Consider the following 26049-nt stretch of genomic DNA (forward strand, 5'->3'; position numbering starts at 1 on the left):
TTGATGATCCCAGACATTCAAACACTGTCATTCATATTCTCTCTCCTGCCTCTGTTCCCCTAGCCCTGTCCCCTCTCCCCTCCTCCTTCCATGCATCGCTCAAAAGAGCCAACAATCCTAGCAACCACGACTGCCCTCTCTGCACCTCCATTTACTCATCCATGAAATGGGCTAATGAAAATGGTCCAAAGTGACAGTTCCTGCCTCAAAGGTTTCTATGAGGCTTAAACAAGTTAATCTTTGTACAGTGCACAAGCACCGCTCAGCAGGGAGTAAACACGATGTGCTTATGCTCATTGTATAAAATAAATAAGCAACTGCTTTCTGACCACCTTACTATGTGTGGAGCTTTAGTATAAATATGAGCTGATTTTTAAAACAAAGAATTTAAGAATTTGCATGTGCAGGCAGCAATTCATGAATCAGGAAGCACCAAACCAAAGCAAGGGTGGTTTGGGAGGCTCTTACCTCCTTTCTTCTCTCCTTCCATCCATCCATCTTTCCTTCCATCCATCCATCATCCAGTCATCCATCTTTCCTTCCTCCCTCATTCCTTCCCTTTTTCCTTCCCATTCATACCTCCTTCTAAGCTTCTTTCTGTCCACACTTCCCTGCAACCTCCTTCCTTCCATCTACCCCTCTTGCCTTCTTCCCATACACATTCAATTCCCTAATTCTTGAAAACCTACAAGGTTTTTCACCACACACAGGTTTTCTGGGGATACCAAGGGAGTTTGACCTTGAACTTGAATATAATAGGTGTATGCCCCCAAATCAGCATGTCTTTTGAGATAAAGGAACAGAGGCATGGATCGTGTGGAGAGTTAGGTCATGAGTTTCAGAGTCATAGGAACTCCTGGCTCTATTATTTATTTGCTGTGTGGCTTTGGCAGCCTCTCTAAGCCTGAGTTCCCTCATCTGTAAAACAGAGTTAAGGCACGTGGCTGTAGTGTGAGTTTAAGGAGAGAGTGTGTGTGTGCTATGGAATGAGTTGGGACATCCCCCTGCCTCAGTTCATACGTTGACGCCTTAACTTCTAGTATCACGGAATATCAGAATATGATGTTTGGAGATAAGACATTTGGAAATAAGGCATTTAAGCAGGCAATTAAGTTAAAATGAGGTCATTAAGTTGGATCCTAATACAATATGACTGGTGACCTTATAAAAACAGGATAGTAGGACACAGACACACACAGAGGAAAGACCACATGAAGACACAGGGAGAAAATGTCCATCCACAAACCTAGGAGAGAGTCCTCAGAAGAAACCAACCCGCTGACACCTTGACCATGGGCTTCCAGCCTCAAGAACCATGAGAAAATAAATCTGTTGTTTGAGCCACTCTGTCTATGCTATTTTGTTATGGAAACCCTAGAAAACTACCGGAGCAAAAAACTTAGCACAGTGCCTGCAACGTAGTCAGTTTCAATGAGTGTTTTCTGAAAGCCCCAACACAACAAGTGCTACTCTGATGTTAAGACATGCTCAGAACAATGAATAGAGATACGAAAAAAAGAATAAGAAGAGCGGACTGTTAAAATAAACTAAACTAGAGATCAGGATTGAGAGTTTCCTGAGCTGACAAATGCCAGTTAAGCAGTGGAAGCAACCTTGACCCTGCTTGATTTGCAAACATAAGCAAAACTTAACAAGCTATTTGCAAACATAAGCTAAACTTATCGCGGGCTATTTCTTTTTCTTTTTTTCGGGAGGGGGTGCTATTTCTTTTAAATGCCTAAATTAAAGAAAAATGAAATTTAAACTCAACCAATCAGAAGCTACCAACTAACTTATGGTTCTATAACTAGGCACTTTCCAACAAGATGGACCAAATAAGACACCTATGTAATTGTAACCAATCCAGTGCTTGCTTTGCTTTCTTTGCACATTTACCCTATAAAATCCTTTCCACTGTATTCCTTTGGGGGAACCCCAAACCACCCCTGCTTTGGTTTGGTGCTTCCTGATTCATGAATTGCTGCTGGTACATGCAAATTCTTTAAAAAAAATTTTCTTGTGCCTCAGTTTACCTTTTAACAGTACTAAGAACAGATTTTTTTTTTTTTTTTTTTTGAGACAGAGTCTCCCTCTGTCACCCAGGATGGAGTGCAGTGGAGTGATCATAGCTCACTGCAGCCTCGAAAGCCTGTGTTCAAGCGATCCTCTTGCCTCAGCCTCCTGAGCAGCTGGGACGACATGTGCACATCACCAAGCCCAGCTAATTAAAAACATTTTTTTTTCCAAAATGGCATCTTGCTATGCTGCCCAGTCTGGTCTCAAACTCCTGGACTCAAGTGATCCTCCCACCTCAGCCTCCCAAAACGTTGAGATTACAGGCACAAGACCCCAAAAGCAGATTTTTAAGAGAATTCAAATAACAACCACATGAGAGTCAGAATGGGGTGGGAGAACATATCTGTGTCTGAGCCCTCCTCACCCTGAGCTGAGACTCTCTACCCAGGAAAGCAAGAGAAGAGATGAGTTGGGGACCCTTCCAGATGCTCCCCTCAATTTAGGAAAAGAGGAGAAGGAGAACAGCTGGTCCCCAATCCAAAAGTGTGAATGGGACCCAGGAAAGCAGGGGCAGGAATACTCACTTGTGTTAATTGGGACTGCATGGGTGTAACCTGTGGAGAGAGAGGAAGAGGGACTGAGTGAGAGTTGGGGTGAATGTAAAGGAATGTGGGAAGGGAGGATTTGGGGGCTGCTTTTTGGAAAACTAGAGGGGAAAGGGCAGTGGAGAGATGCTCAGGCAACCAGGCAACGAGACTGAAGGTAGCTGGACCCTGTCATTGTCCCATGATGGCTTTTTTTTAAAAAAAAAAAAATTATAGAGACAAGGCCTCTGTCTGTCGCTCAGGCTGGAGTGCAGTGGTGTGATTATAGCTCACTGCAGCCTTGAATTCCTGGGCTCAAATGATCCCCCCACCTCAGCCTACTGAGCAGCTGGGACTATAGACATGCACCACCATGCCCAGCTAAGTTTTAAAATTTTTGTAGAGATGGGGTCTTGCTACATTGCCCAGGCTGGGCTAGTCTCAAACTCCTGCCCCATGTGATCCTCCCACCTCAGCTTCCCCAAGCACTGGGGTTACAGGCATGAGCCACCACACCTAGCCTCCTTGATGGTTTTGATACATCACAATGAAGACCGAACCCAGACCCCAAAAGAGAAAAAGATGGGAAAAAGCCCCCTTGAGAGAGTTGGAACTGTGCTCAGAGCTTTGGGAAAATATAAGACTCTGACTGGGAGAGAGCCCGTGGCTCTAACACGGTTCCTCACCATTGACATAGAGGCTGTCTCTGTCCAGGGTGTAGGGGCCCAGGTGGGAGATGCCCCCAGTCAGCAGGCTAAACTCCCAGTACAGTCGTTCTCTGTACAGGTCAGGGCTCCCGGGGTAAGAGTGGAAGGTGCAGATCATGTCCACTCTGGTGGCCGCTCCGCCCTTTGCAAGCCTGGGGAAGAAAGGACATGGGGACATGGAATACTGAGGAGGGGTCCTGAGTCTTCTGGGTTTGGGAGGCAAGAATAAGAGGGAGGAGGCTAAAGGATGTTGAGGGGCTCTGCCAAGTGTCTCTCACCCAAGACAACCTCCTCATACTGGGGATAGAAAACATTTTAATTAGAATTTGCAGACAGGATGTGGGGTTGTCCAACTTCTTCTAAGAGGAGAGCCCTCATTTAAAACAATATCATCTGTGGATTAATAAAATGTGGTATATGCATACCATGGAGTACTACTCAGCCACAAACCACAATGGTGATCTAGCACCTCTTGTATTATCCAGGATGGAGCTGGAGCCCATTCTACTAAGTGAAGTATCACAAGAATGGAAAAACAAGCACCACACGTACTCACCATCAAATTGGTATCAACAGATCAACATTTATGTGCACATATAGTAGTAACATCTATCGGGTGTTGGGCAGCTGGGAGGGGGAGGAGGGGATGGGTATATTTACACCTAATGGGTGCAGTGCGCATCATTTGGGGGATGGACATGCTTGAAGCTCTGACTCAGGTGGGGCAAAGGCAATATATGCAACCTAAACATTTGTACTCCTGTAATATGCTGAAATGATAATATAAAAAACTCTGATCTGGATCCCGTAAACCAAACACATTTCCTTGTCTAAAGCCTTGAGTATTTGCACCACCTGCACATGAAGAAGGCATGGCGGCATCTCTTGTGGTGGGCACTGGAAGCCCTTGTGCTGTGAGTGGTCCCTGAGCCCTGCTGGCCAGTGCACAAGGGTCCACTCAATCTGAGGAATGGCTCTCACCCGGGGCTGGGGGAGGTGTCTCACCTGAGCGAGGCCAGTCTGCTGCCGGTGTAGACGGAGTGGACACTGGTCTTCTTGAACAAGGACGAGAGCTGGTGGGAGGACAGAGGGAGGTGGCTGAGGAGGGGCTGAGGGGCCGTGTGGGCAGCTGTGAGGTGGGGCCGGTGGTGGTCATCTCACCCAGCTCCGTAGGGACCTCTCGGTGAAGTTGAACTTTGAGGAACCTGGCTGCCCCATGTCCTCCGTGTAGTTCAGGTTGGTGATGGTGAAGTTGACGGTGAAGGGTACCAGGGTAGGGGCAGTGGCTGCAGTGGGGGAGGGAGACAGAGATGTCCGGTTTAGGCCATAGCAATAATGACCAAGGCTGCTGTGGCCCTAACCGTGGGGCACCAGCAGGAAACATTCTGAAATTACCAAGACATCAGGAACCTTTGTTCTTTCATTCAGTGAGCATTTATGGAGCACCTAATGTGTGCAAGGTTCTGTGCTGAGCTCTGTGGGTGCAAAGATGAAATGGGCATAGTGTCCCGATGCTGGGGAAGGGAGGTGACCTTCAGGGGAAGCCTGGGGCGGGGGGTGGCTGTGCAAGTCCAGGAGAGGCACTGAACCAATGACGGAGGAAAGGTTCCCAGAGGAAACATCATTTCAGGTGTGGCCAAGGGCATGAGGAAGAGTTAGGTTAAGAGGAGCTAAGCAAGCGGGAAGGCACTCCAGGCAGAAGGAACAGCCTGGGCAAAGTCCTGGAAGGAGGACAGAGCATGGTAAGCTCAAGGCATCAGATGGTCTTTCACTATAGGAACACAGGTATGAGAATGGAGGGATTGTTTGAGTCCAGAAGAGGGAGGAATCACAAGGGTTCAGATGTGACATGTAGACCAGATGGAGTCCTCCAAAGACTGTCAAGAAGACAGGAATGATGTGGGCATAGATACAGTGGGAGGGACAGGAAGCTGCTGTGTGGAGAACACTAGGAGGCCAGAATAGATGCTACGGCAGTCATCCTAGTGACAAATGCTGGTGGCCTGAAAGAAGGCTGAGTGATGCAGATGCAGAGAAATGAGGGGCTTGAGGTATATTCCAAAGGGAAACGAGGTGAGATTTTGTGATGGATGATGTTGGAGGGGAGCTGGAGGGAAGGTCAGCATCAGTGCTCTGCCTCTGCCTTTGATGAAGAGGGGAAGGAACAGGTTTGGAGGATGAGAACAAGGGACATGAGTGACGTCCAGGAGGTGCATGGACCAAGGGCCAGGAGCTGCTGTGCGGTCTGGGCTGGACCCAGGATTTGGCTGCTGAGTTCCTTGGAGAAGGTTGAGTGGGAAATGAGAAAGACAGTGATGGGGTGTGAATTATTTTGTGGAAATGATTTGGCACCAATAAGAGCCTTTTTGTCTGTGGGCCTGGCTGGAGGATGCTTTGAAGGATGTGGTGGTCAGAGCTACTGAGAAAAAAACTACTAGGAATGAAATCCAAAGTGTGTTATACCTTTAATGGAAGGCTGGCAGTGCTGGAGGCTCTAGCCATAAAAATTTGTGTGCCCCATTCAGCCTGGATTCAGGGCATTATCCTCAGGTGTGTGTGTGGGGAGGGAAGATGGTTCTGCCACCCCCAACGAGGTCTTCTTTTCTTTTCTTTTTTTTTTCGTTTTTCCTTCCTTCCTTCCTCCCTCATTCCCACACTTCCTTTCTTCCTTCTTTCTTTTCTTTCTTTCTTTTTTTTTTTTTTTTTTAGAGATGAGGTCTCACTGTGCTGTCCAGGCTGGAGTGCCATCGTGTGATCATAGCTCACTGCAGCCTGGAACTCCTGGGCTCAAGTGAACGTCCCACCTCAGCCTCCCAAGTGGCTGGGACTACAGGCATGTGCCATAACCCTTAGCTAATTTTTTTAATATATTTTGTGGAGATGGAGTCTTGCTATGTTCCCCAGTCTGGTCTCAAACTCCTGGACTCAAGTGATCCTCCCACCTTGGCCTCCCAAAGTGCTGGGATTACAGGCACAGGACCCCAAGAGCAGATTTTTAAGAGAATCAAAATAACAACCACATGAGGGTTAGAATGGGGTGGGAGAACATATGTGTGTTTGAGCCTTCCTCACCCTGAGCTGGAACTCTCTACCCAGGAGAGAGAGAGAAGGGATGAGTTGAGGACCCTTCCAGATGCTCCCCTCAACTTAGGAAAAGAGGAGAAGAAGAACATCTGGTCTCTAATCCAAAAGTGCAAATGAGACCCAGGAAAGCAGGGCCAAGAATACTCACTTGGGTTAATTGGGACTGCATGAGTGTAACCTGTGGAGAGAGAGGAAGAGGAGCTGAGTGAGAGTTCGGGTGAGTGTAAAGGAATGTGGGAAGGGAGGATTTCAGGGTTGCTTTTTGGAAAACCAGAGGGGAAGAGGCAGTGGAGAGATGCTCGGGGAAGGGGCAACCAGGCAACGAGACTGAAGGTGGCCAGACCTCATCATTGTCCCCATGATGGCTTTTCTTTTTTAAAGGACAGGGTCTAGCTCTGTCCCCCAGGCTGGAGTACAGAGGTATGATCATATTTCACTGCAGCCTCAAACTCATGGGCTCAAGCAATCCTCTTGCCTCAGTTTCCTGAGTAGCTGGGACTACAGGTGTGTGTCACCACCCCTGGCTAATTTTTTAAATATTTTGTAGAGAGAGGGTCTTGCTATGTTGCCCAGGCTGGTCTCAAACTCCTGGTTCAAGCGATCCTCCTGCCTTGGCCTCCCAAAGCACTGGGATTATAGGCGTGAGTCACAGTGCCCAGTCTCCTTGATGGTTTTGACACATCACAATGAAGACCGAACCCAGCTCAAAGGTAAAAACATGGGACAAAGCTTCTTTGAGAGAGTTGGGAACTTTGCTCACAGGTTTGGGAAAATACAAGACTCCACCTAGGAGAGACCCATGACTCTAACACAGTTCCTCACCGTTCACATAAAGGCTGTCCTTGTCCAGGGTGAAGGGGCCCAAGTGGGAGATGCCCTGAGTCAGCTGGCTAAACTCCCAGTACAGCCGCACTCGGTCCAGTTCAGGGCCCCCGGGGTAAGGGTGGAAGGTGCAGATGACATCGACTCTGGTGGCCAATCCATGCTTTGCAAGCCTGGGGAAGGAAGGACATAGGGACATGGAATACTGACAACTGGGTGTGGGAAGCAAGAGAGAGGGTGGGAGGAGGCTAAAGGATGTTGAAGGGGCTCTGATAAGTGTCTCTCATCCCAGGCACACTGGGGATGGAAAACATTCTAATTCGAATTTGCAGACAGGATGTATGAGTGTTGCACTTTTTCTAAGAGGAGAGCCCTCATTTAAAACAATATCATTTGGATCCCATAAACCAAACACATTTCCTCGTCTAAAGCCTTGAGTATTTGCACCACCTACACATGAAGAAGGCATGGAGGCATCTCTTGTGGTGGGCACTGGAAGCCCTTGTGCTGTGAGTGGTCCCTGGGCCCTGCTGGCCAGTGCACAAGGGTTCACTCAATCTGAGGAATGGTTCTCACCCGGGGCTGGGGGAGGTGTCTCACCTGAGTGAGGCCAGTCTGCTCCCAGCATAGATGGAGTGGACACTGGTCCTCTTGAACAAGAACGAGAGCTGGTGGGAGGACAGAGGGAGGTGGCTGAGGAGGGGCTGAGGGGCCGTGTGGGCAGCTGTGAGGTGGGGCCGGTGGTGGTCATCTCACCCAGCTCTGTAGGACACTCTCGATGAAGATGAACTTTGGGGAACCTGGCCGCCCCATGTCCTTCGTGTACTCCATGCTGGTGATGGTGAAGTTGAGGGTGAAGGTCACCAGGGTAGGGGCAGTAGCTGCAGTGGGGGAGGAAAACAGAGATGTCGAGCTCGGGCCATAGCAGTAATGACCAAGGCTGTTCAGGCCCTAACAGTGGGGCAACAGCAGGAAACATTCTGGAATTCCCAAGACATCAGGAAAATTTGCGCATTCATTCAGTGAACATTTATGGAGCGCCTAAGGTGTGCAACGTTCTGTGCTGAGTGCTGTGCGTCTGAAGATGAAGAGGATATAGTCTCCTCATGCTGGGGATGGGAGGTCACCTTCAGGGGAAGCCTGGAACGAGGGGTGGCTGTGCAAATGCAGGAGAGCAATTGAACCCATGAGGGAGGGAAGCTTCCCAGAAGAAACATTATTTCTGGTGTGGCCAAAAGCACGAGTAAGAGCTAGGTTAAAAGGAGCTAACCAACTATTGGGGGCCATTCAAGGCAGAGGGAATACCCTGGGAAAAGTCTTGGGAGGAGGACAAACCACTGCATGCTCAAGGAATTAGATGGTCTTTCATTATGGGGACAGAGATGGGAGAATGGAGCCCAATCATCTCAGCTCAAGAGATACTCCTGCATCACGCTCCAAAGCAGCTGGGAATATATACTTGTGCCACCACATCTGGCGATCTTGAAAATTTTTTTCTAGACTTGGGGTCTTGCAATGTTGCCCAGGTTGGTCTCAAACTTCTGTCCTTAAATGATCTTCGCACGACCAGGTGACATTTCTATACATCTCCACTGGCCCCTTCCCACCAAAGGGTGGGTAACAGGAGTGAGGGATGGCCATTCTCGGGCTCCTGTGTCTCAGGGGAAGGGAGGTAGGAGGTCACAGACACACAGAGATCTGGAATACTCACCAGCGGTGGATGCGTTTGAGGCTGGATGGGTGTGACCTGCAGAGACAAGGAGGGGAAGGGGGAAGGGAGAGATCTTCCATGAAGAGGCAACTGGGAATACTGGGGAGTTGGCAGCTGGAAAGATGGTCCACTGCTGGCTGGACCAGCGCACCTGAGAGTGACTGAAAGGAAGACAGCGCCCCCTTCTGGCGGGGATCAGAGTCCACCCCTGACCCCAGGCTTTGCTCAAAGATCTCTGTTGGGAGGCCCAGATGGGGATGGGGACCAGGTGCAGGAACCAGTTGCAGCAGAGCCCACCCAGGGAGGAAGAGAAGACCCACAGCCCACCATGGCCCTGCACCATAGATATTGACATTGTCACTGCTAAGAAGGGAAAAAACAAAGCAAGTGCTCGGGACTCCCTCATCTTGGAGATGCTAGGGAGGAGCTGCCTACATGTGAGCGTTTTGGAGGGCACAGGTCCCTGTTGACTCAGGGCTGGAAGTGGGGTGGGGGTGTGCAGTGGAGGCAGTGGGCTCCTGGCCTCTTCCATTTCTAAGGGATGCGACTCAGGTGGAAGCAGCTTACAGACTTCTGAAGGCTAAGAATACTCACTGCCGGAGGTCGGGGGCGTCCTCCTGGGGTTGTAACCTGCGCAGGCGGGGGACAGAGGTTGAGTAGAGGATGGGAGGAGGGAGAGAGAGCAAAACACAGGGAGGAGGTTGGATCTGCTGTGCGGCAGAAAAAGGGGTGGCAGCCTCTCACCGTCGACATAGAGACTGTCCGGGTCCAGGGTGTATGGGCCCAGCCGGGTGACGCCCTGTGTCTGCTGGCTCAGCTCCCAGTACAGCCGCTCTCTGTCCAGCCCATGGTGTGCAGGGACAGGCAGGAGGGCGCAGATGGCGTCGACTCCAGTGGCTGATCCGTTCTTCTCAGGTCTGTGGAGGGCAGGTGAGGAAAATGACAATAAATGGATTGCCCGGGGAGGGGTTTTGAGACTCACGGGGCCAGGACAGAAAGGGGCAAGAGGAAAGGTGAAGTCTGGTGGAGAGGAGAGAAGCAGGCCTGAGATTCACTGAGTGCACACACTTGCAGCCTGGTTGGGATTGCGAGCTGAGACGTAGGTCCAAGAACTCTTACGTTGGTAGACCCAACCCTGCATCCTCAGGGCTTGGGCACAGGAGAACTCAGACTTTACACAAGTGAACAGCTGCCACTGGCATTAAAGCAAGAGGTCAGAGCACATTTGCCTTCTGAGAACATCTGGGCACAGAATTGAAAACCTGAAGGAAATGCTCTTCCTGTTCTAAGGAATGGATGGAAATCAGAAAGGATGATTAGTCACATCCTGCGGCAGGACTTTGCAAATGTGAACACACTGCAGAGGGGAGGCGGTAGAATTGGGAGACACCTTGACCCTGAAGCCAGGGCCTCCTGAATCCCACCTCTGCTGAGGGCATGCACAGGGTGGGCAGGAAGGAAGCCGAGCACACTCTTCAGGCCTGGGAGCATGGAGGCAGCCCTGGCTGGGTATCCCCAATCTCACCTGAGCAAGGTCAGTGTGCAGCCAGAGTACCGCGGGCCAACACTGGTGTTCCTGAACAGGGGATCAAGCTGCAGAGGAGAGAGGAGAGAAAATGATGTGAGAGAGGGGCAAGGTGGTGATTGGGGGGTGGGGCTACATGAGTGGGTGGGGCTTGGTGAAGTGGGCGGAGCTCTCACCAGAGCCTGCAGGACCTTCTCTGTGGTGTTGAACTTCAAACAACCTGGTGGCTGCCTGTGCCCCCTGTAGTGCAGGTTGGTGATGGTGAAGTTGAGAGTGAAGGTCACCAGGGTAGCGACGGTGGCTTCAGGGGCGGGGGAGAAAGACAGAGATGTCCAGTTTGGGCCACAGCAAAAATGACCAAGGCTGTTGTGGCCCTAACCGTGGGGCACCAGCAGGAAACATCCTGGAATTCCAAGACTTCAAGAAACTCTGTTAATCAATTCAGTGAGTATAGAGCGCCTAACATGTGGAAGGTTCTGTGCTGAGCTGTTTGATCCCAAAGACCAATAGAGCATAGTGTCCTGATGCTGTGGAAGGGAGGTGACCTTCAGGGAAGTCTGGGCTGGGGGTTGGCTGTGCAAGTCCAGAAGAGCCACTGAACCGATGTTGGAGGAAACATCCTTTCCGGTGTGGCCAAAAGCAGCAGGAAGCGTTAGGGAAAAACTAAGCAAGGGGGGTGGGGAAGGCACTTGAGGCAGAAGGAACAGCCTGGGCAAAATCTTCGAAGGAGGACAGAGAATGGTAAGCTCAAGGCATTGGATACTCTTTCAGTACAGGGACATTGGTTTGAGAAGGGAGAGATGCTTTGAACCCCAAAGAGGGAGGCATCACAGGGGTTTGGATGTGACTTGTAGACCAGATAGAGTCCTCCAAAGATGGTCAAGAAGACAGGAATGATATGGACGAGATACAGTGGTAAAGACAGGAAGCTGTTGTGTGGAGAACACAAGGAGGCCAGAGGAGAGGCTACTGCAAGTTCCTAGCAAAAGTGCCGGTGTCCTGAGTGAAGTTGATTGATGCAAATGCAAAGAAATGAGGGGGCTTGAGAGATATCCCGAAGGGTTACAGGTGTGATTTTGTGTTGGATGAGGGGCAAGGAGAGCTAGAAGAAAGGTGAATGTCAGTGTTGTGCCTCTGCCTTGATGAGGAGGAGGAAGGTGGGGTTTTGGAGCATGAGAACGAGGGACATGAGTGATGTCCAGGAGGTGTGTGGACCAAGGGCCAGGAGCTGCTGTGTGGTCTGGGCGGGACCTAGGATTTGGATCCTGAGCCACAAGATGGTCCCTGGAATCCTTGCTAATGGTTGAGTTTTTGGAGATGGGGAGTGAGCAGTGAGAGAAGAAGTGATCAGGTATGAATGAGTTTGCACATAGGATTTGGGCACCCATGACAGCCTTTTTGCCTGTGGGCTTGGTGGGGGTGATGTAGTCTGAGAGTTTGGTTTGGAGGAAGTAGTGGCCATAGATGCTGAAAAACAAATCAAAACCCCACAAGGAATGAAATCCAAAGTGTGTTATACCTTAAGCGAAGGGTGGCAGTGGTGGAGGCTCTAAGTATAAACATTTGTGCATACATATGCCCCATTCATCCCAAAGTGAGGCCACTGTCCTAGAGGGTTGTGTGCGTTGAAGGGATAGGTGATTCCTGCCTCCAACAACTGGGTATGTTAATTTTTGTCTTTTTTTTTTTTGAGACAGGGTCACAACGCATTCCCAGGGCTGGAGTGCAGCTGTGGGATCATTTCTCAGTGCACCCTCACAGCCCTGGGCTGAAATGATCCTTCTTCCTCAGCTTCCCAAGTAGCTGGCACTACAGGTGAGCACCACCACACCTGGCTAATTTTTAAACTTTTTTGTGGAGATGTGGTCTTGCTGTGTTGCCCAGGTTGTGCTGAAACTCCGCCCTCAAGGGATCAACCCACCTCCAGGTCCCATTTCTGTACATCTCCACTGGCCCCTTCCCATCTAAAGAATGGGTGACAGGGGTCAGGGATGGCCATTCTCGGGCTCCTGTTTCTCGGGGGAAGGGAGGTAGGAGGTCACAGACACACAGAGATCTGGAATACTCACCAGCGGTGGATGCGTTTGAGGCTGGATGGGTGTGACCTGCAGAGACAAGGAGGGGAAGGGGGAAGGGAGAGATCTTCCATGAAGAGCCAACTGGGAATACTGGGGAGTTGGCAGCTGGAAAGATGGTCCATTGCTGCCTGGACCATCACACCTGAGAGTGACTGAAAGGAAGACAGCGCCCTCTTCTGGAGGGATCAGAGTCCACCCCTGACCCCAGGCTTTGCTCAGAGATCTCTGTTGGGAGGCCCAGATGGGGAGTGGGGACCAGGTGCAGGAACCAGTTGCAGCAGAGCCCACCCAGTGAGGAAGAGAAGACCCATAGCCCACCATGGCCCTGCACCATAGATATTGACATTGTCACTGCTAAGAAGGGAAAAAACAAAGCAAGTGCTTGGGACTCCCTCATCTAGGAGATGCTAGGGAGGAGCTGCCTACATGTGAGCGTTTTGGAGGGCACAGGTCCCTGTTGACTCAGGGCTGGAAGTGGGGTGGAGGTGTGCAGCGGAGGCAGTGGGCTCCTGGCCTCTTCCATTTCTAAGGGATGCGACTCAGGTGGAAGCAGCTTACAGACTTCTGAAGGCTAAGAATACTCACTGCTGGAGGTCGGGGGCGTCCTCCTGGGGTTGTAACCTGCGCAGGCGGAGGACAGAGGTTGAGTAGAGGATGGGAGGAGGGAGAGAGAGCAAAACACAGGGAGGAGGTTGGATCTGCTGCGCGGCAGAAAAAGGGTGGCAGCCTCTCACCGTCGACATAGAGACTGTCCGGGTCCAGGGTGTATGGGCCCAGCCAGGTGACGCCCTGTGTCTGCTGGCTCAGCTCCCAGTACAGCCGCTCTCTGTCCAGCTCATGGTGTGCAGGGACAGGGAGGAGGGCGCAGATGGCGTCGACTCCAGTGGCTGATCCGTTCTTCTCAGGCCTGTGGAGGGCAGGTGAGGGGAATGACAATAAATGGATTGCCCGGGGAGGGGTTTTGAGACTCACGAGGCCAGGACAGAAAGGGGCAAGAGGAAAGGTGAGGTCTGGTGGAGAGGAGAGAAGCAGGCCTGAGATTCACTGAGTGCACACACTTGCAGCCTGGTTGGGATTGTGAGCTGAGACGTAGGTCCAAGAACTCTTATTACGTTGGTAGACCCAACCCTGCATCCTCAGGGCTTGGGCACAGGAGAACTCAGACTTTACACAAGTGAACAGCTGCCACTGGCATTAAAGCAAGAGGTCAGAGCACATTTGCCTTCTGAGAACATCTGGGCACAGAATTGAAAACCTGAAGGAAATGCTCTTCCTGTTCTAAGGAATGGAAGGAAATCAGAAAGGATGATTAGTGGTAGAGTCACATCCTGCGGCCGGACTTTGCAAATGTGAACACACTGCAGAGGGGAGGCAGTAGAATTGGGAGACACCTTGACCCTGGAGCCAGGGCCTCCTGAATCCCACCTCTGCTGAGGGCATGCACAGGGTGGGCAGGAAGGAAGCCGACCACACTCTTGAGGCCTGGGAGCATGGAGGCAGCCCTGGCTGGGTATTCCCAATCTCACCTTAGCAAGGTCAGTCTGCAGCCAGAGTACCGTGGGCCAACACTGGTGTTCCTGAACAGGGGATCAAGCTGCAGAGGAGAGAGGAGAGAAAATGATGTGAGAGAGAGGGGCAAGGTGGTGATTGGGGGGTGGGGCTACATGAGTGGGTGGGGCTTGGTGAAGTGGGCGGAGCTCTCACCAGAGCCTGCAGGACCTTCTCTGTGGTGTTGAACTTCAAACAACCTGGTGGCTGCCTGTGCCCCCTGTAGTGCAGGTTGGTGATGGTGAAGTTGAGAGTGAAGGTCACCAGGGTAGCGACAGTGGCTGCAGGAGGGGGAAGGAGACAGAACTGTCCAGTTTGGGCCACAGCAATAATGACCAAGGCTGTTGTCGCCTTAACTGTGGGGCACCAGCAGGAAACATCCTGGAATTCCAAGACTTCAAGAAACTCTGTTAATCCATTCAGTGAGTATTTATAGAGCACCTAACATGTGGAAGGTTCTGTGCTGAGCTCTTTGAGCCCAAAGACCAATAGAGCATAGTGTCCTCATGGTGTGGAATGAAGGTGACCTTCAGGGAAGTCTGGGCTGGGAGTTGGCTGTGTAAGTCCAGAAGAGCCACTGAACCAATGTTGGAGGAAACATCCTTTCTGTTGTGGCCAAAAGCAGCAAGAAGCGTTAAGTTACAAAGAGCTAAGCAAGGGGGGGAGGCACTCCAGGCAGAAGGAACAGCCTGGGCAAAATCTTCGAAGAAGGACAGAGAATGGTAAGCTCAAGGCATCGGATACTCTTTCAGTACAGGGACATTGGTTTGAGAATGGAGAGATGCTTTGAACCCCGAAGAGGGAGGCATCACAGGGGTTTGGATGTGACTTGTAGACCAGGTGGAGTCCTCCAATGATTGTCAAGAAGACAGGAATGATAGGGACGAGATACAGTGGTAAAGACAGGAAGCTGTTGTGTGGAGAACACAAGGAGGCCAGAGGAGAGGCTACTGCAATCGTCTAGCAAAAATGCTGGTGTCCTGAGTGAAGTTGATTGATGCAAATGCAGAGAAATGAGGGGGCTTGAGAGATATCCCGAAGGGTTACAGGTGTGATTTTGTGATGGATGAGGTACAAGGTGAGCTGGAAAAAGGTGAATGTCAGTGTTGTGCCTCTGCTTTAATGAGGAGGAGGAAGGTGGGGTTTTGGAGCATGAGAACGAGGGACATGAGTGATGTCCAGGAGGTGTGTGGACCAAGGGCCAGGAGCTGCTGTGTGGTCTGGGCTGGACCCAGGATTTGGATCCTGAGCCACAAGATGGTCCCTGGAATCCTTACTAATGGTTGAGTTTTTGGAGATGGGGAGTGAGCAGTGAGAGAAGAAGTGATCAGGTATGAATGAGTTTGCACATAGGATTTGGGCACCCATGACAGCCTTTTTGCCTGTGGGCTTGGTGGGGGTGATGTAGTCTGAGGGTTTGGTTTGGAGGAAGTAGTGGCCATAGATGCTGAAAAACAAATCAAAACCCCACAAGGAATGAAATCCAAAGTGTGTTATACCTTAAGCGAAGGGTGGCAGTGGTGGAGGCTCTAAGTATAAACATTTGTGCATACATATGCCCCATTCATCCCAAAGTGAGGCCACTGTCCTAGAGGGTTGTGTGCGTTGAAGGGATAGGTGATTCCTGCCTCCAACAACTGGGTATGTTAATTTTTGTCTTTTTTTTTTTTTTTTTTTTTTTGAGACAGGGTCACAACGCATTCCCAGGGCTGGAGTGCAGCTGTGGGATCATTTCTCAGTGCACCCTCACAGCCCTGAGCTGAAATGATCCTTCTGCCTCAGCTTCCCAAGTAGCTGGCACTACAGGTGAGCACCACCACACCTGGCTAATTTTTAAACTTTTTTGTGGAGATGTGGTCTTGCTGTGTTGCCCAGGTTGTTCTGAAACTCCGCCCTCAAGGGATCAACCCACCTCCAGGTCCCATTTCTGTACATCTCCACTGGCCCCTTCCCATCTAAAGAATGGGTGACAGGGGTCAGGGATGGCCATTCTCGGGCTCCTGTTTCTCGGGGGAAGGGCGGTAGGAGGTCACAGACACACAGAGATCTGGAATACTCACCAGCGGTGGATGCGTTTGAGGCTGGATGGGTGTGACCTGCAGAGACAAGGAGGGGAAGGGGGAAGGGAGAGATCTTCCATGAAGAGCCAACTGGGAATACTGGGAGTTGGCAGCTGGAAAGATGGTCCATTGCTGGCTGGACCATCACACCTGAGAGTGACTGAAAGGAAGGCAGCGCCCCCTGCTGGCGAGGATCAGAGTCCACCCTGACCCAAGGCTTTGCTCAAAGATCTCTGTTGGGAGGCCCAGATGGGGATGGGGACCAGGTGCAGGAACCAATTGCAGCAGAGCCCACCCAGTGAGGAAGAGAAGACCCATAGCCCACCATGGCCCTGCACCATAGATATTGACATTGTCACTGCTAAGAAGGGAAAAAACAAAGCAAGTGCTCGGGACTCGAGCCTCATCTTGGAGATGCTAGGGAGGAGCTGCCTACATGTGAGCGTTTTGGAGGGCACAGGTCCCTGTTGACTCAGGGCTGGAAGTGGGGTGGGGGTGTGCAGTGCAGGCAGCGGGCTCCTGGCCTCTTCCATTTCTAAGGGATGCGACTCAGGTGGAAGCAGCTTATAGACTTCTGAAGGCTAAGAATACTCACTGCCGGAGGTCGGGGGCGTCCTCCTGGGGTTGTAACCTGCGCAGGCGGGGGACAGAGGTTGAGTAGAGGATGGGAGGAGGGAGAGAGAGCAAAACACAGGGAGGAGGTTGGATCTGCTGCGCAGCAGAAAAAGGGGTGGCAGCCTCTCACCATCGACATAGAGACTGTCCGGGTCCAGGGTGTATGGGCCCAGCCAGGTGACGCCCTGTGTCTGCTGGCTCAGCTCCCGGTACAGCCGCTCTCTGTCCAGCCCATGGTGTGCAGGGACAGGGAGGAGGGCGCAGATGGCGTCGACTCCAGTGGCTGATCCGTTCTTCTCAGGTCTGTGGAGGGCAGGTGAGGGGAATGACAATAAATGGATTGCCCGGGGAGGGGTCCTGAGACTCACGGGGCCAGGACAGAAAGGGGCAAGAGGAAAGGTGAAGTCTGGTGGAGAGGAGAGAAGCAGGCCTGAGATTCACTGAGTGCACACACTTGCAGCCTGGTTGGGATTGTGAGCTGAGACGTAGGTCCAAGAACTCTTATTACGTTGGTAGACCCAACCCTGCATCCTCAGGGCTTGGGCACAGGAGAACTCAGACTTTAGACAAGTGAAGAGCTGCCACTGGCATTAAAGCAAGAAGTGAAAGCACATTGGACTTCTGAGAACATCTGGGCACAGAATTGAAAACCTGAAGGAAATGCTCTTCCTGTTCTAAGGAATGGATGGAAATCAGAAAGGATGGTTAGGGGTAGAGTCACATCCTGCTGCCGGACTTTGCAAATGTGAACACACTGCATAGGGGAGGCGGTGGAATTGGGAGACACCTTCACCCTGGAGCCAGGGCCTCCTGAATCCCACCTCTGCTGAGGGCACCCACAGGGAGGGCAGGAAGGAAGCCGACCACACTCTTCAGGCCTGGGAGCATGGAGGCAGCCCTGGCTGGGTATTCCCAATCTCACCTGAGCAAGGTCAGTCTGCAGCCAGAGTACCGTGGGCCAACACTGGTGTTCCTGAACAGGGGATCAAGCTGCAGAGGAGAGAGGAGAGAAAATGATGTGAGAGAGAGGGGCAAGGTGGTGATTGGGGGGTGGGGCTACATGAGTGGGTGGGGCTTGAAGTGGGCGGAGCTCTCACCAGAGCCTGCAGGACCTTCTCTGTGGTGTTGAACTTCAAACAACCTGGTGGCTGCCTGTGCCCCCTGTAGTGCAGGTTGGTGATGGTGAAGTTGAGAGTGAAGGTCACCAGGGTAGCGACGGTGGCTGCAGGGGGGCGGTGGGAAGGGAGACAGAGATGTCCAGTTTGGGCCACAGCAAAAATGACCAAGGCTGTCGTGGCCCTAACCGTGGGGCACCAGCAGGAAACATCCTGGAATTCCAAGACTTCAAGAAACTCTGTTAATCCATTCAGTGAGTATAGAGCGCCTAACATGTGGAAGGTTCTGTGCTGAGCTCTTTGAGCCCAAAGACCAATAGAGCATAGTGTCCTCATGGTGTGGAAGGGAGGTGACCTTCAGGGAATTCTGGGCTGGGGGTTGGCTGTGCAAGTCCAGAAGAGCCACTGAACCGATGTTGGAGGAAACATCCTTTCCGGTGTGGCCAAAAGCAGCAGGAAGCGTTAGGTTACGAAGAGCTAAGCAAGGGGGGTGGGGAAGGCACTTGAGGCAGAAGGAACAGCCTGGGCAAAATCCTCGAAGGAGGACAGAGAATGGTAAGCTCAAGGCATCGCATACTCTTTCAGTACAGGAACATTGGTTTCAGAATGGAGAGATGCTTTGAACCCCAAAGAGGGAGGCATCACAGGAGTTTGGATGTGACTTGTAGACCAGATAGAGTCCTCCAAAGATGGTCAAGAAGACAGGAATGATATGGCCGATATACAGTGGTAAAGACAGGAAGCTGTTGTGTGGAGAACACAAGGAGGCCAGAGGAGAGGCTATTGTAATTGTCTAGCAAAAATGCTGGTGTCCTGAGTGAAGTTGATTGATGCAAATGCAGAGAAATGAGGGGGCTTGAGAGATATCCCGAAGGGTTATAGGTGTGATTTTGTGATGGATGAGGTACAAGGTGAGCTAGAAGAAAGGTGAATGTCCGTGTTGTGCCTCTGCCTTGATGAGGAGGAGGAAGGTGGGGTTTTGGAGTATGAGAACGAGGGACATGAGTGATGTCCAGGAGGTGTGTGGACCAAGGGCCAGGAGCTGCTGTGTGGTCTGGGCTGGACCCAGGATTTGGATCCTGAGCCACGAGATGGTCCCTGGAATCCTTGCTAATGGTTGAGTTTTTGGAGATGGGGAGTGAGCAGTGAGAGAAGAAGTGATCAGGTATGAATGAGTTTGCACATAGGATTTGGGCACCCATGACAGCCTTTTTGCCTGTGGCCTTGGAGGGGGTGATGTAGACTGAGGGTTTGGTTTGGAGGAAGTAGTGGCCATAGATGCTGAAAAACAAATCAAAACCTCACAGGGAATGAAATCCAAAGTGTGTTATACCTTAAGCGAAGGGTGGCAGTGGTGGAGGCTCTAAGTATAAACATTTGTGCATACATATGCCCCATTCATCCCAAAGTGAGGCCACTGTCCTAGAGGGTTGTGTGCGTTGAAGGGATTGGTGATTCCTGCCACCAACAACTGGGTACGTTACTCTTTGTCTTTGTTTTTTTTGAGACAGGGTCACAACATATTCCCAGGGCGGGAGTGCAGCAATGGGATCATTGCTCAGTGCACCCTCACAGCCCTGGGCTGAAATCATCCTTCTGCCTCAGCTCCCTAAGTAGCTGGCACTATAGGTGAGCACCACCACACCTGGCTAATTTTTAAAATTTTTGTGGAGATGTAGTCTTGTTGTGTTGCCCAGGTTGTTCTGAAACTCCACCCTCAAGGGATCAACCCACCTCCAGGTCCCATTTCTGTACATCTCCACTGGTCCCTTCCCATCTAAAGAATGGCTGACAGGGGTCAGGGATGGCCATTCTCCGGCTCCTGTGTCTCAGGGGAAGGGAGGTAGGAGGTCACAAACACACAGAGATCTGGAATACTCACCAGCGGTGGATGCGTTTGAGGCTGGATGGGTGTGACCTGCAGAGACAAGGAGGGGAAGGGGGAAGGGAGAGATCTTCCATGAAGAGGCAACTGGGAATACTGGGAGTTGGCAGCTGGAAAGATGGTCCACTGCTGGCTGGACCATCACACCTGAGAGTGACTGAAAGGAAGGCAGCGCCCCCTGCTGGCAGGGATCAGAGTCCACCCTGACCCCAGGCTTTGCTCAGAGATCTGTGTTGGGAGGCCCAGATGGGGATGGGGACCAGGTGCAGGAACCAGTTGCAGCAGAGCCCACCCAGGGAGGAAGAGAAGACCCACAGCCCACCATGGCCCTGCACCATAGATATTGACATTGTCACTGCTAAGAAGGGAAAAAACAAAGCAAGTGCTCGGGACTCCCTCATCTTGGAGATGCTAGGGAGGAGCTGCCTACATGTGAGCGTTTTGGAGGGCACAGGTCCCTGTTGACTCAGGGCTGGAAGTGGGGTGGGGGTGTGCAGTGGAGGCAGTGGGCTCCTGGCCTCTTCCATTTCTAAGGGATGCGACTCAGGTGGAAGCAGGTTACAGACTTCTGAAGGCTAAGAATACTCACTGCTGGAGGTCGGGGGCGTCCTCCTGGGGTTGTAACCTGCGCAGGCGGGGGACAGAGGTTGAGTAGAGGATGGGAGGAGGGAGAGAGAGCAAAACACAGGGAGGAGGTTGGATCTGCTGCGCGGCAGAAAAAGGGTGGCAGCCTCTCACCGTCGACATAGAGACTGTCCGGGTCCAGGGTGTATGGGCCCAGCTGGGTGACGCCCTGTGTCTGCTGGCTCAGCTCCCGGTACAGCCGCTCTCTGTCCAGCCCATGGTGTGCAGGGACAGGGAGGAGGGCGCAGATGGCGTCGACTCCAGTGGCTGATCCGTTCTTCTCAGGTCTGTGGAGGGCAGGTGAGGGGAATGACAATAAATGGATTGCCCGGGGAGGGGTTCCGAGACTCACGGGGCCAGGACAGAAAGGGGCAAGAGGAAAGGTGAGGTCTGGTGGAGAGGAGAGAAGCAGGCCTGAGATTCACTGAGTGCACACACTTGCAGCCTGGTTGGGATTGTGAGCTGAGACGTAGGTCCAAGAACTCTTATTACGTTGGTAGACCCAACCCTGCATCCTCAGGGCTTGGGCACAGGAGAACTCAGACTTTACACAAGTGAACAGCTGCCACTGGCATTAAAGCAAGAGGTCAGAGCACATTTGCCTTCTGAGAACATCTGGGCACAGAATTGAAAACCTGAAGGAAATGCTCTTCCTGTTCTAAGGAATGGAGGGAAATCCGAAAGGATGACTAGGGGTAGAGTCACATCCTGCGGCCGGACTTTGCAAATGTGAACACACTGCATAGGGGAGGCAGTAGAATTGGGAGACACCTTGACTCTGGAGCCAGGGCCTCCTGAATCCCACCTCTGCTGAGGGCACGCACAGGGAGGGCAGGAAGGAAGCCGACCACACTCTTCAGGCCTGGGAGCATGGAGGCAGCCCTGGCTGGGTATTCCCAATCTCACCTGAGCAAGGTCAGTCTGCAGCCAGAGTACCGTGGGCCAACACTGGTGTTCCTGAACAGGGGATCAAGCTGCAGAGGAGAGAGGAGAGAAAATGATGTGAGAGAGAGGGGCAAGGTGGTAATTGGGGGGTGGGGCTACATGAGTGGGTGGGGCTTGGTTAAGTGGGTGGAGCTCTCACCAGAGCCTGCAGGACCTTCTCTGTGGTGTTGAACTTCATAGAACCTGGTGGCTGCCTGTGCCCCCTGTAGTGCAGGTTGGTGATGGTGAAGTTGAGAGTGAAGGTCACCAGGGTAGCGACAGTGGCTGCAGGAGGGGGAAGGAGACAGAACTGTCCAGTTTGGGCCACAGCAATAATGACCAAGGCTGTTGTGGCCTAAACTGTGGGGCACCAGCAGGAAACATCCTGGAATTCCAAGACTTCAAGAAACTCTGTTAATCCATTCAGTGAGTATTTATAGAGCACCTAACATGTGGAAGGTTCTGTGCTGAGCTCTTTGAGCCCAAAGACCAATAGAGCATAGTGTCCTCATGGTGTGGAATGAAGGTGACCTTCAGGGAAGTCTGGGCTTGGGGGTTGGCTGTGTAAGTCCAGAAGAGCCACTGAACCAATGTTGGAGGAAACATCCTTTCTGTTGTGGCCAAAAGCAGCAAGAAGCGTTAGGTTACGAAGAGCTAAGCAAGAGGGGAGGCACTCGAGGCAAAAGGAACAGCCTGGGCAAAATCTTCGAAGGAGGACAGAGAATGGTAAGCTCAAGGCTTCGGATACTCTTTCAGTACAGGGACATTGGTTTCAGAATGGAGAGATGCTTTGAACCCCGAAGAGGGAGGCATCACAGGGGTTTGGATGTGACTTGTAGACCAGATGGAGTCCTCCAATGATTGTCAAGAAGACAGGAATGATGTGGAAAAGATACAGTGGTAAAGACAGGAAGCTGTTGTGTGGAGAACACAAGGAGGCCAGAGGAGAGGCTACTGCAATCGTCTAGCAAAAATGCTGGTGTCCTGAGTGAAGTTGATTGATGCAAATGAGGGGCTTGAGAGATATCCCGAAGGGTTACAGGTGTGATTTTGTGATGGATGAGGTGCAAGGTGAGCTGGAAGAAAGGTGAATGTCAGTGTTGTGCCTCTGCCTTGATGAGGAAGAGGAAGGTGGGGTTTTGGAGCATGAGAACGAGGGACATGAGTGATGTCCAGGAGGTGTGTGGACCACGGGCCAGGAGCTGCTGTGTGGTCTGGGCGGGACCCAGGATTTGGGTCCTGAGCCACAAGATGGTCCCTGGAATCCTTACTAATGGTTGAGTTTTTGGAGATGGGGAGTGAGCAGTGAGAGAAGAAGTGATCAGGTATGAATGAGTTTGCCCATAGGATTTGGGCACCAATGACAGCCTTTTTGCCTGTGGGCTTGTTGGGGGTGATGTAGTCTGAGGGTTTGGTTTGGAGGAAGTAGTGGCCATAGATGCTGAAAAACAAATCAAAACCTCACAGGGAATGAAATCCAAAGTGTGTTATACCTTAAGTGAAGGGTGGCAGTGGTGGAGGCTCTAAGTATAAACATTTGTGCATACATATGCCCAGTGATCCCAAAGTGAGGCCACTGTCCTAGAGGGTTGTGTGCGTTGAAGGGATAGGTGATTCCTGCCTCCAACAACTGGGTATGTTAATTTTTGTCTTTTTTTTTTTTTTTGAGACAGGGTCACAATGCATTCCCAGGGCTGGAGTGCAGCTGTGGGATCATTGCTCAGTGCACCCTCACAGCCCTGGGCTGAAATCATCCTTCTGCCTCAGCTTCCCAAGTAGCTGGCACTACAGGTGAGCACCACCACACCTGGTTAATTTTTTAAATTTTTTGTGGAGATGTAGTCTTGCTGTGTTGCCCAGGTTGTTCTGAAACTCCGCCCTCAAGGGATCAACCCACCTCCAGGTCCCATTTCTGTACATCTCCACTGGCCCCTTCCCATCTAAAGAATGGGTGACAGGGGTTAGGGATGGCCATTCTCGGGCTCCTGTGTCTCAGGGGAAGGGAGGTAGGAGGTCACAGACACACAGAGATCTGGAATACTCACCAGCGGTGGATGCGTTTGAGGCTGGATGGGTGTGACCTGCAGAGACAAGGAGGGGAAGGGGGAAGGGAGAGATCTTCCATGAAGAGCCAACCGGGAATACTGGGAGTTGGCCGCTGGAAACATGTTCCTTTGGGGAGTGGACCATCCCACCTGAGAGTCTTTGAAAGGAGACGCCGCCCCCTTCTGGCAGGGATCAGAGTCTGCCCCCTGACCACAGAGAGACAAAGGCTTTGCTCAAAGTACTGTGATTGGAGGCCCAGGCGGAATTGTGAACTAGGCGCAGAGACTTGCTGCTGCAGAGCCCATCCAATGAGGAAGGGAAGACCTGTAGCCCAACCTGGCCCTACACCGTAGATGTTGACACTGTCACTGCAGACGCTGGGGAGAAAACACCCCGAGTGCATTGCTTGCAGAGTCCATCATCTTGGAGATCTTGGGAGGAGCTGCCTAGTTTTGAGGGATTTGTGGGGTACAGATCTCTGCTCAGTCAGGGCTGGAGGTGGGGTCGAGGTGTGCAGTGGAGGCAGTGGGCATCCCTAAACCTGGGTCTCAGGTGGAAGCATCGCACAGAGATGGAAAGACTTTGGAAACCTCAGAATACTCACTGCTGGAGGTCGGGGGCTTCGACTTGTGGGTGTAACCTGCACAGGTGGGGGAGAAAGGTTGAGTAGAGGGTGGGAAGAGGAAGGGAAAACAATAAATAAGGAGAATGTTGGATCTGCTGAGCTGCAGAAAAAGGGGTGGCAGCCTCTCACCATTGACATAGAGACTGTCCGGGTCCAGGGTGTATGGGCCCAGCCGGGTGACGCCCTGTGTCTGCTGACTGATCTCCCAGTACAGCCGCTCTCTGTCCAGCCCATGGTGTGCAGGGTCAGGGTGGAGGGTGCAGATGGCGTCGACTCCAGTGGCTGATCCGTTCTTCTCAGGTCTGTGGAGGGCAGGTGAGGGGAATGACAATAAATGGATTGCCCGGGGAGGGGTCCTGAGACTCGGGGCCAGGACAGAAAGGGGCAAGAGGAAAGGTGAAGTCTGGTGGAGAGGAGAGAAGCAGGCCTGAGATTCACTGAGTGCACACACTTGCAGCCTGGTTGGGATTGTGAGCTGAGACGTAGGTCCAAGAACTCTTATTATGTTGGTAGACCCAACCCTGCATCCTCAGGGCTTGGGCACAGGAGAACTCAGACTTTACACAAGTGAACAGCTGCCACTGGCATTAAAGCAAGAGGTGAAAGCACATTTGCCTTCTGAGAACATCTGGGCACAGCATTGAAAACCTGAAGGAAATGCTCTTCCTGTTCTAAGGAATGGATGGAAATCAGAAAGGATGATTAGTGGTAGAGTCACATCTTGCTGCCGGGCTCTGAAAATTTGAAAATAGTGCATGGGGGAGGTGGCAGGATGGGGAGACCTTTTGACCCTGGAGCCAGGGCCTCCTGAATTCCACCTCAGCTGAGGGCACGCACAGGGAGGGCAGGAAGGAAGCCGACCACACTCTTCAGGCCTGGGAGCATGGAGGCAGCCCTGGCTGGGTATTCCCAATCTCACCTGAGCAAGGTCAGTCTGCAGCCAGAGTACCGCGGGCCAACACTGGTGTTCCTGAACAGGGGATCAAGCTGCAGAGGAGAGAGGAGAGAAAATGATGTGAGAGAGAGGGGCAAGGTGGTGATTGGGGGGTGGGGCTACATGAGTGGGTGGGGCTTGAAGTGGGCGGAGCTCTCACCAGAGCCTGCAGGACCTTCTCTGTGGTGTTGAACTTCATAGAACCTGGTGGCTGCCTGTGTCCCCTGTAGTGCAGGTTGGTGATGGTGAAGTTGAGAGTGAAGGTCACCAGGTTAGGTCTAGTGGCTGCAGTCAGGGAAGGAAACAGATATGTTCAGTTTGGGTTTTAGCAATAATGACTAAGGCTGTTGTGGCTGTAATTGTGGGGCACCAGCAAAAAACATTCTAGAATTCTAAGACTTCACAAATCTCTGTCCATCCATTCAGTGAGCATTTATGGAGCATCTAATGTGTGCAAGGTTCTGTGCTGAGCTGTGGGTCTGAAGATGAATATGGCGTAGTCTTCTGATGCTGTCGAAGGGTGGTGACCTTAAGGGGAAGCCTGGGGCAGGGCGTGGCTTGGCCAATCTGGGAGAGCCATTCAACCAATGACGGAGGAAAGCCTCCCAGAGGAAACCTCATTTCAGGTGTGGCCAAAAGCATCAAGAAGGGTTATGTTAAGAGGAGCTAAGAAGTCGGGAGGGCCCTCCAGGCAGAAGGAACAGCCTGGGCAAAGCCTTCAAAGGAGGACAGAGCAGGGTAAGCTGAAGGATAGGGATGGTCTTTCATTATAGGAACACAGATGTGAGAATGGAGGGATCCTTTGAGTGCAGAAGAGCGAGGCAGCACAGGGGTTTTCACGTGACTTGTAGACCCGATGGAGTCCTCCAAAGATTGTCAACAAGACTAGAATGACATGGACATAGATACAGTGGAGGAACAGGAAGCTGCTGTGTGATCTCTGGCGTACCCAGGGTTTGGATCTCGAGCAGCTAGATGAAATCCTCAATAATGGATGAGTTCCTTGGAGCACGTGAGTTATTAATGACAGAGGAAGTGATTTGGTATGATTTATTTGTAGAAATGATTTGGGTACCAGTAAAATTGTTTTTACCTGTGGTCTTAACGGCAGGTGAGGGAAGCAGAGAGGATGCTTTGAGGGTTGTG

The 26049-nt window shown here is 51.7% G+C and overlaps 1 protein-coding gene across 1 annotated transcript in view; it reads right to left on the reverse strand.

Annotated features, from left to right (window-relative positions):
- Positions 1-26049, reverse strand: part of MUC16 (mucin 16, cell surface associated) — a 154893-nt gene that overhangs the window by 19084 nt on the left and 109760 nt on the right. Inside the window, 31 exon segments of the mRNA XM_069491483.1 lie at positions 2601-2630; positions 3287-3459; positions 4313-4380; positions 4469-4593; positions 6540-6569; positions 7214-7386; positions 7814-7881; positions 7970-8094; positions 9519-9554; positions 9669-9841; positions 10450-10517; positions 10626-10750; positions 12519-12554; positions 13262-13434; positions 14054-14121; positions 14232-14356; positions 16136-16171; positions 16731-16766; positions 16881-17053; positions 17673-17740; positions 17848-17972; positions 19748-19783; positions 20340-20375; positions 20489-20661; positions 21281-21348; positions 21459-21583; positions 23344-23379; positions 23949-23984; positions 24099-24271; positions 24889-24956; positions 25064-25203. Coding sequence (XP_069347584.1) covers positions 2601-2630; positions 3287-3459; positions 4313-4380; positions 4469-4593; positions 6540-6569; positions 7214-7386; positions 7814-7881; positions 7970-8094; positions 9519-9554; positions 9669-9841; positions 10450-10517; positions 10626-10750; positions 12519-12554; positions 13262-13434; positions 14054-14121; positions 14232-14356; positions 16136-16171; positions 16731-16766; positions 16881-17053; positions 17673-17740; positions 17848-17972; positions 19748-19783; positions 20340-20375; positions 20489-20661; positions 21281-21348; positions 21459-21583; positions 23344-23379; positions 23949-23984; positions 24099-24271; positions 24889-24956; positions 25064-25203 — 2925 coding nt within the window.

This window comes from Eulemur rufifrons, chromosome 2 (genome assembly GCF_041146395.1).
Source record: "Eulemur rufifrons isolate Redbay chromosome 2, OSU_ERuf_1, whole genome shotgun sequence".
Taxonomy (NCBI): Eukaryota; Metazoa; Chordata; class Mammalia; order Primates; family Lemuridae; genus Eulemur; species Eulemur rufifrons.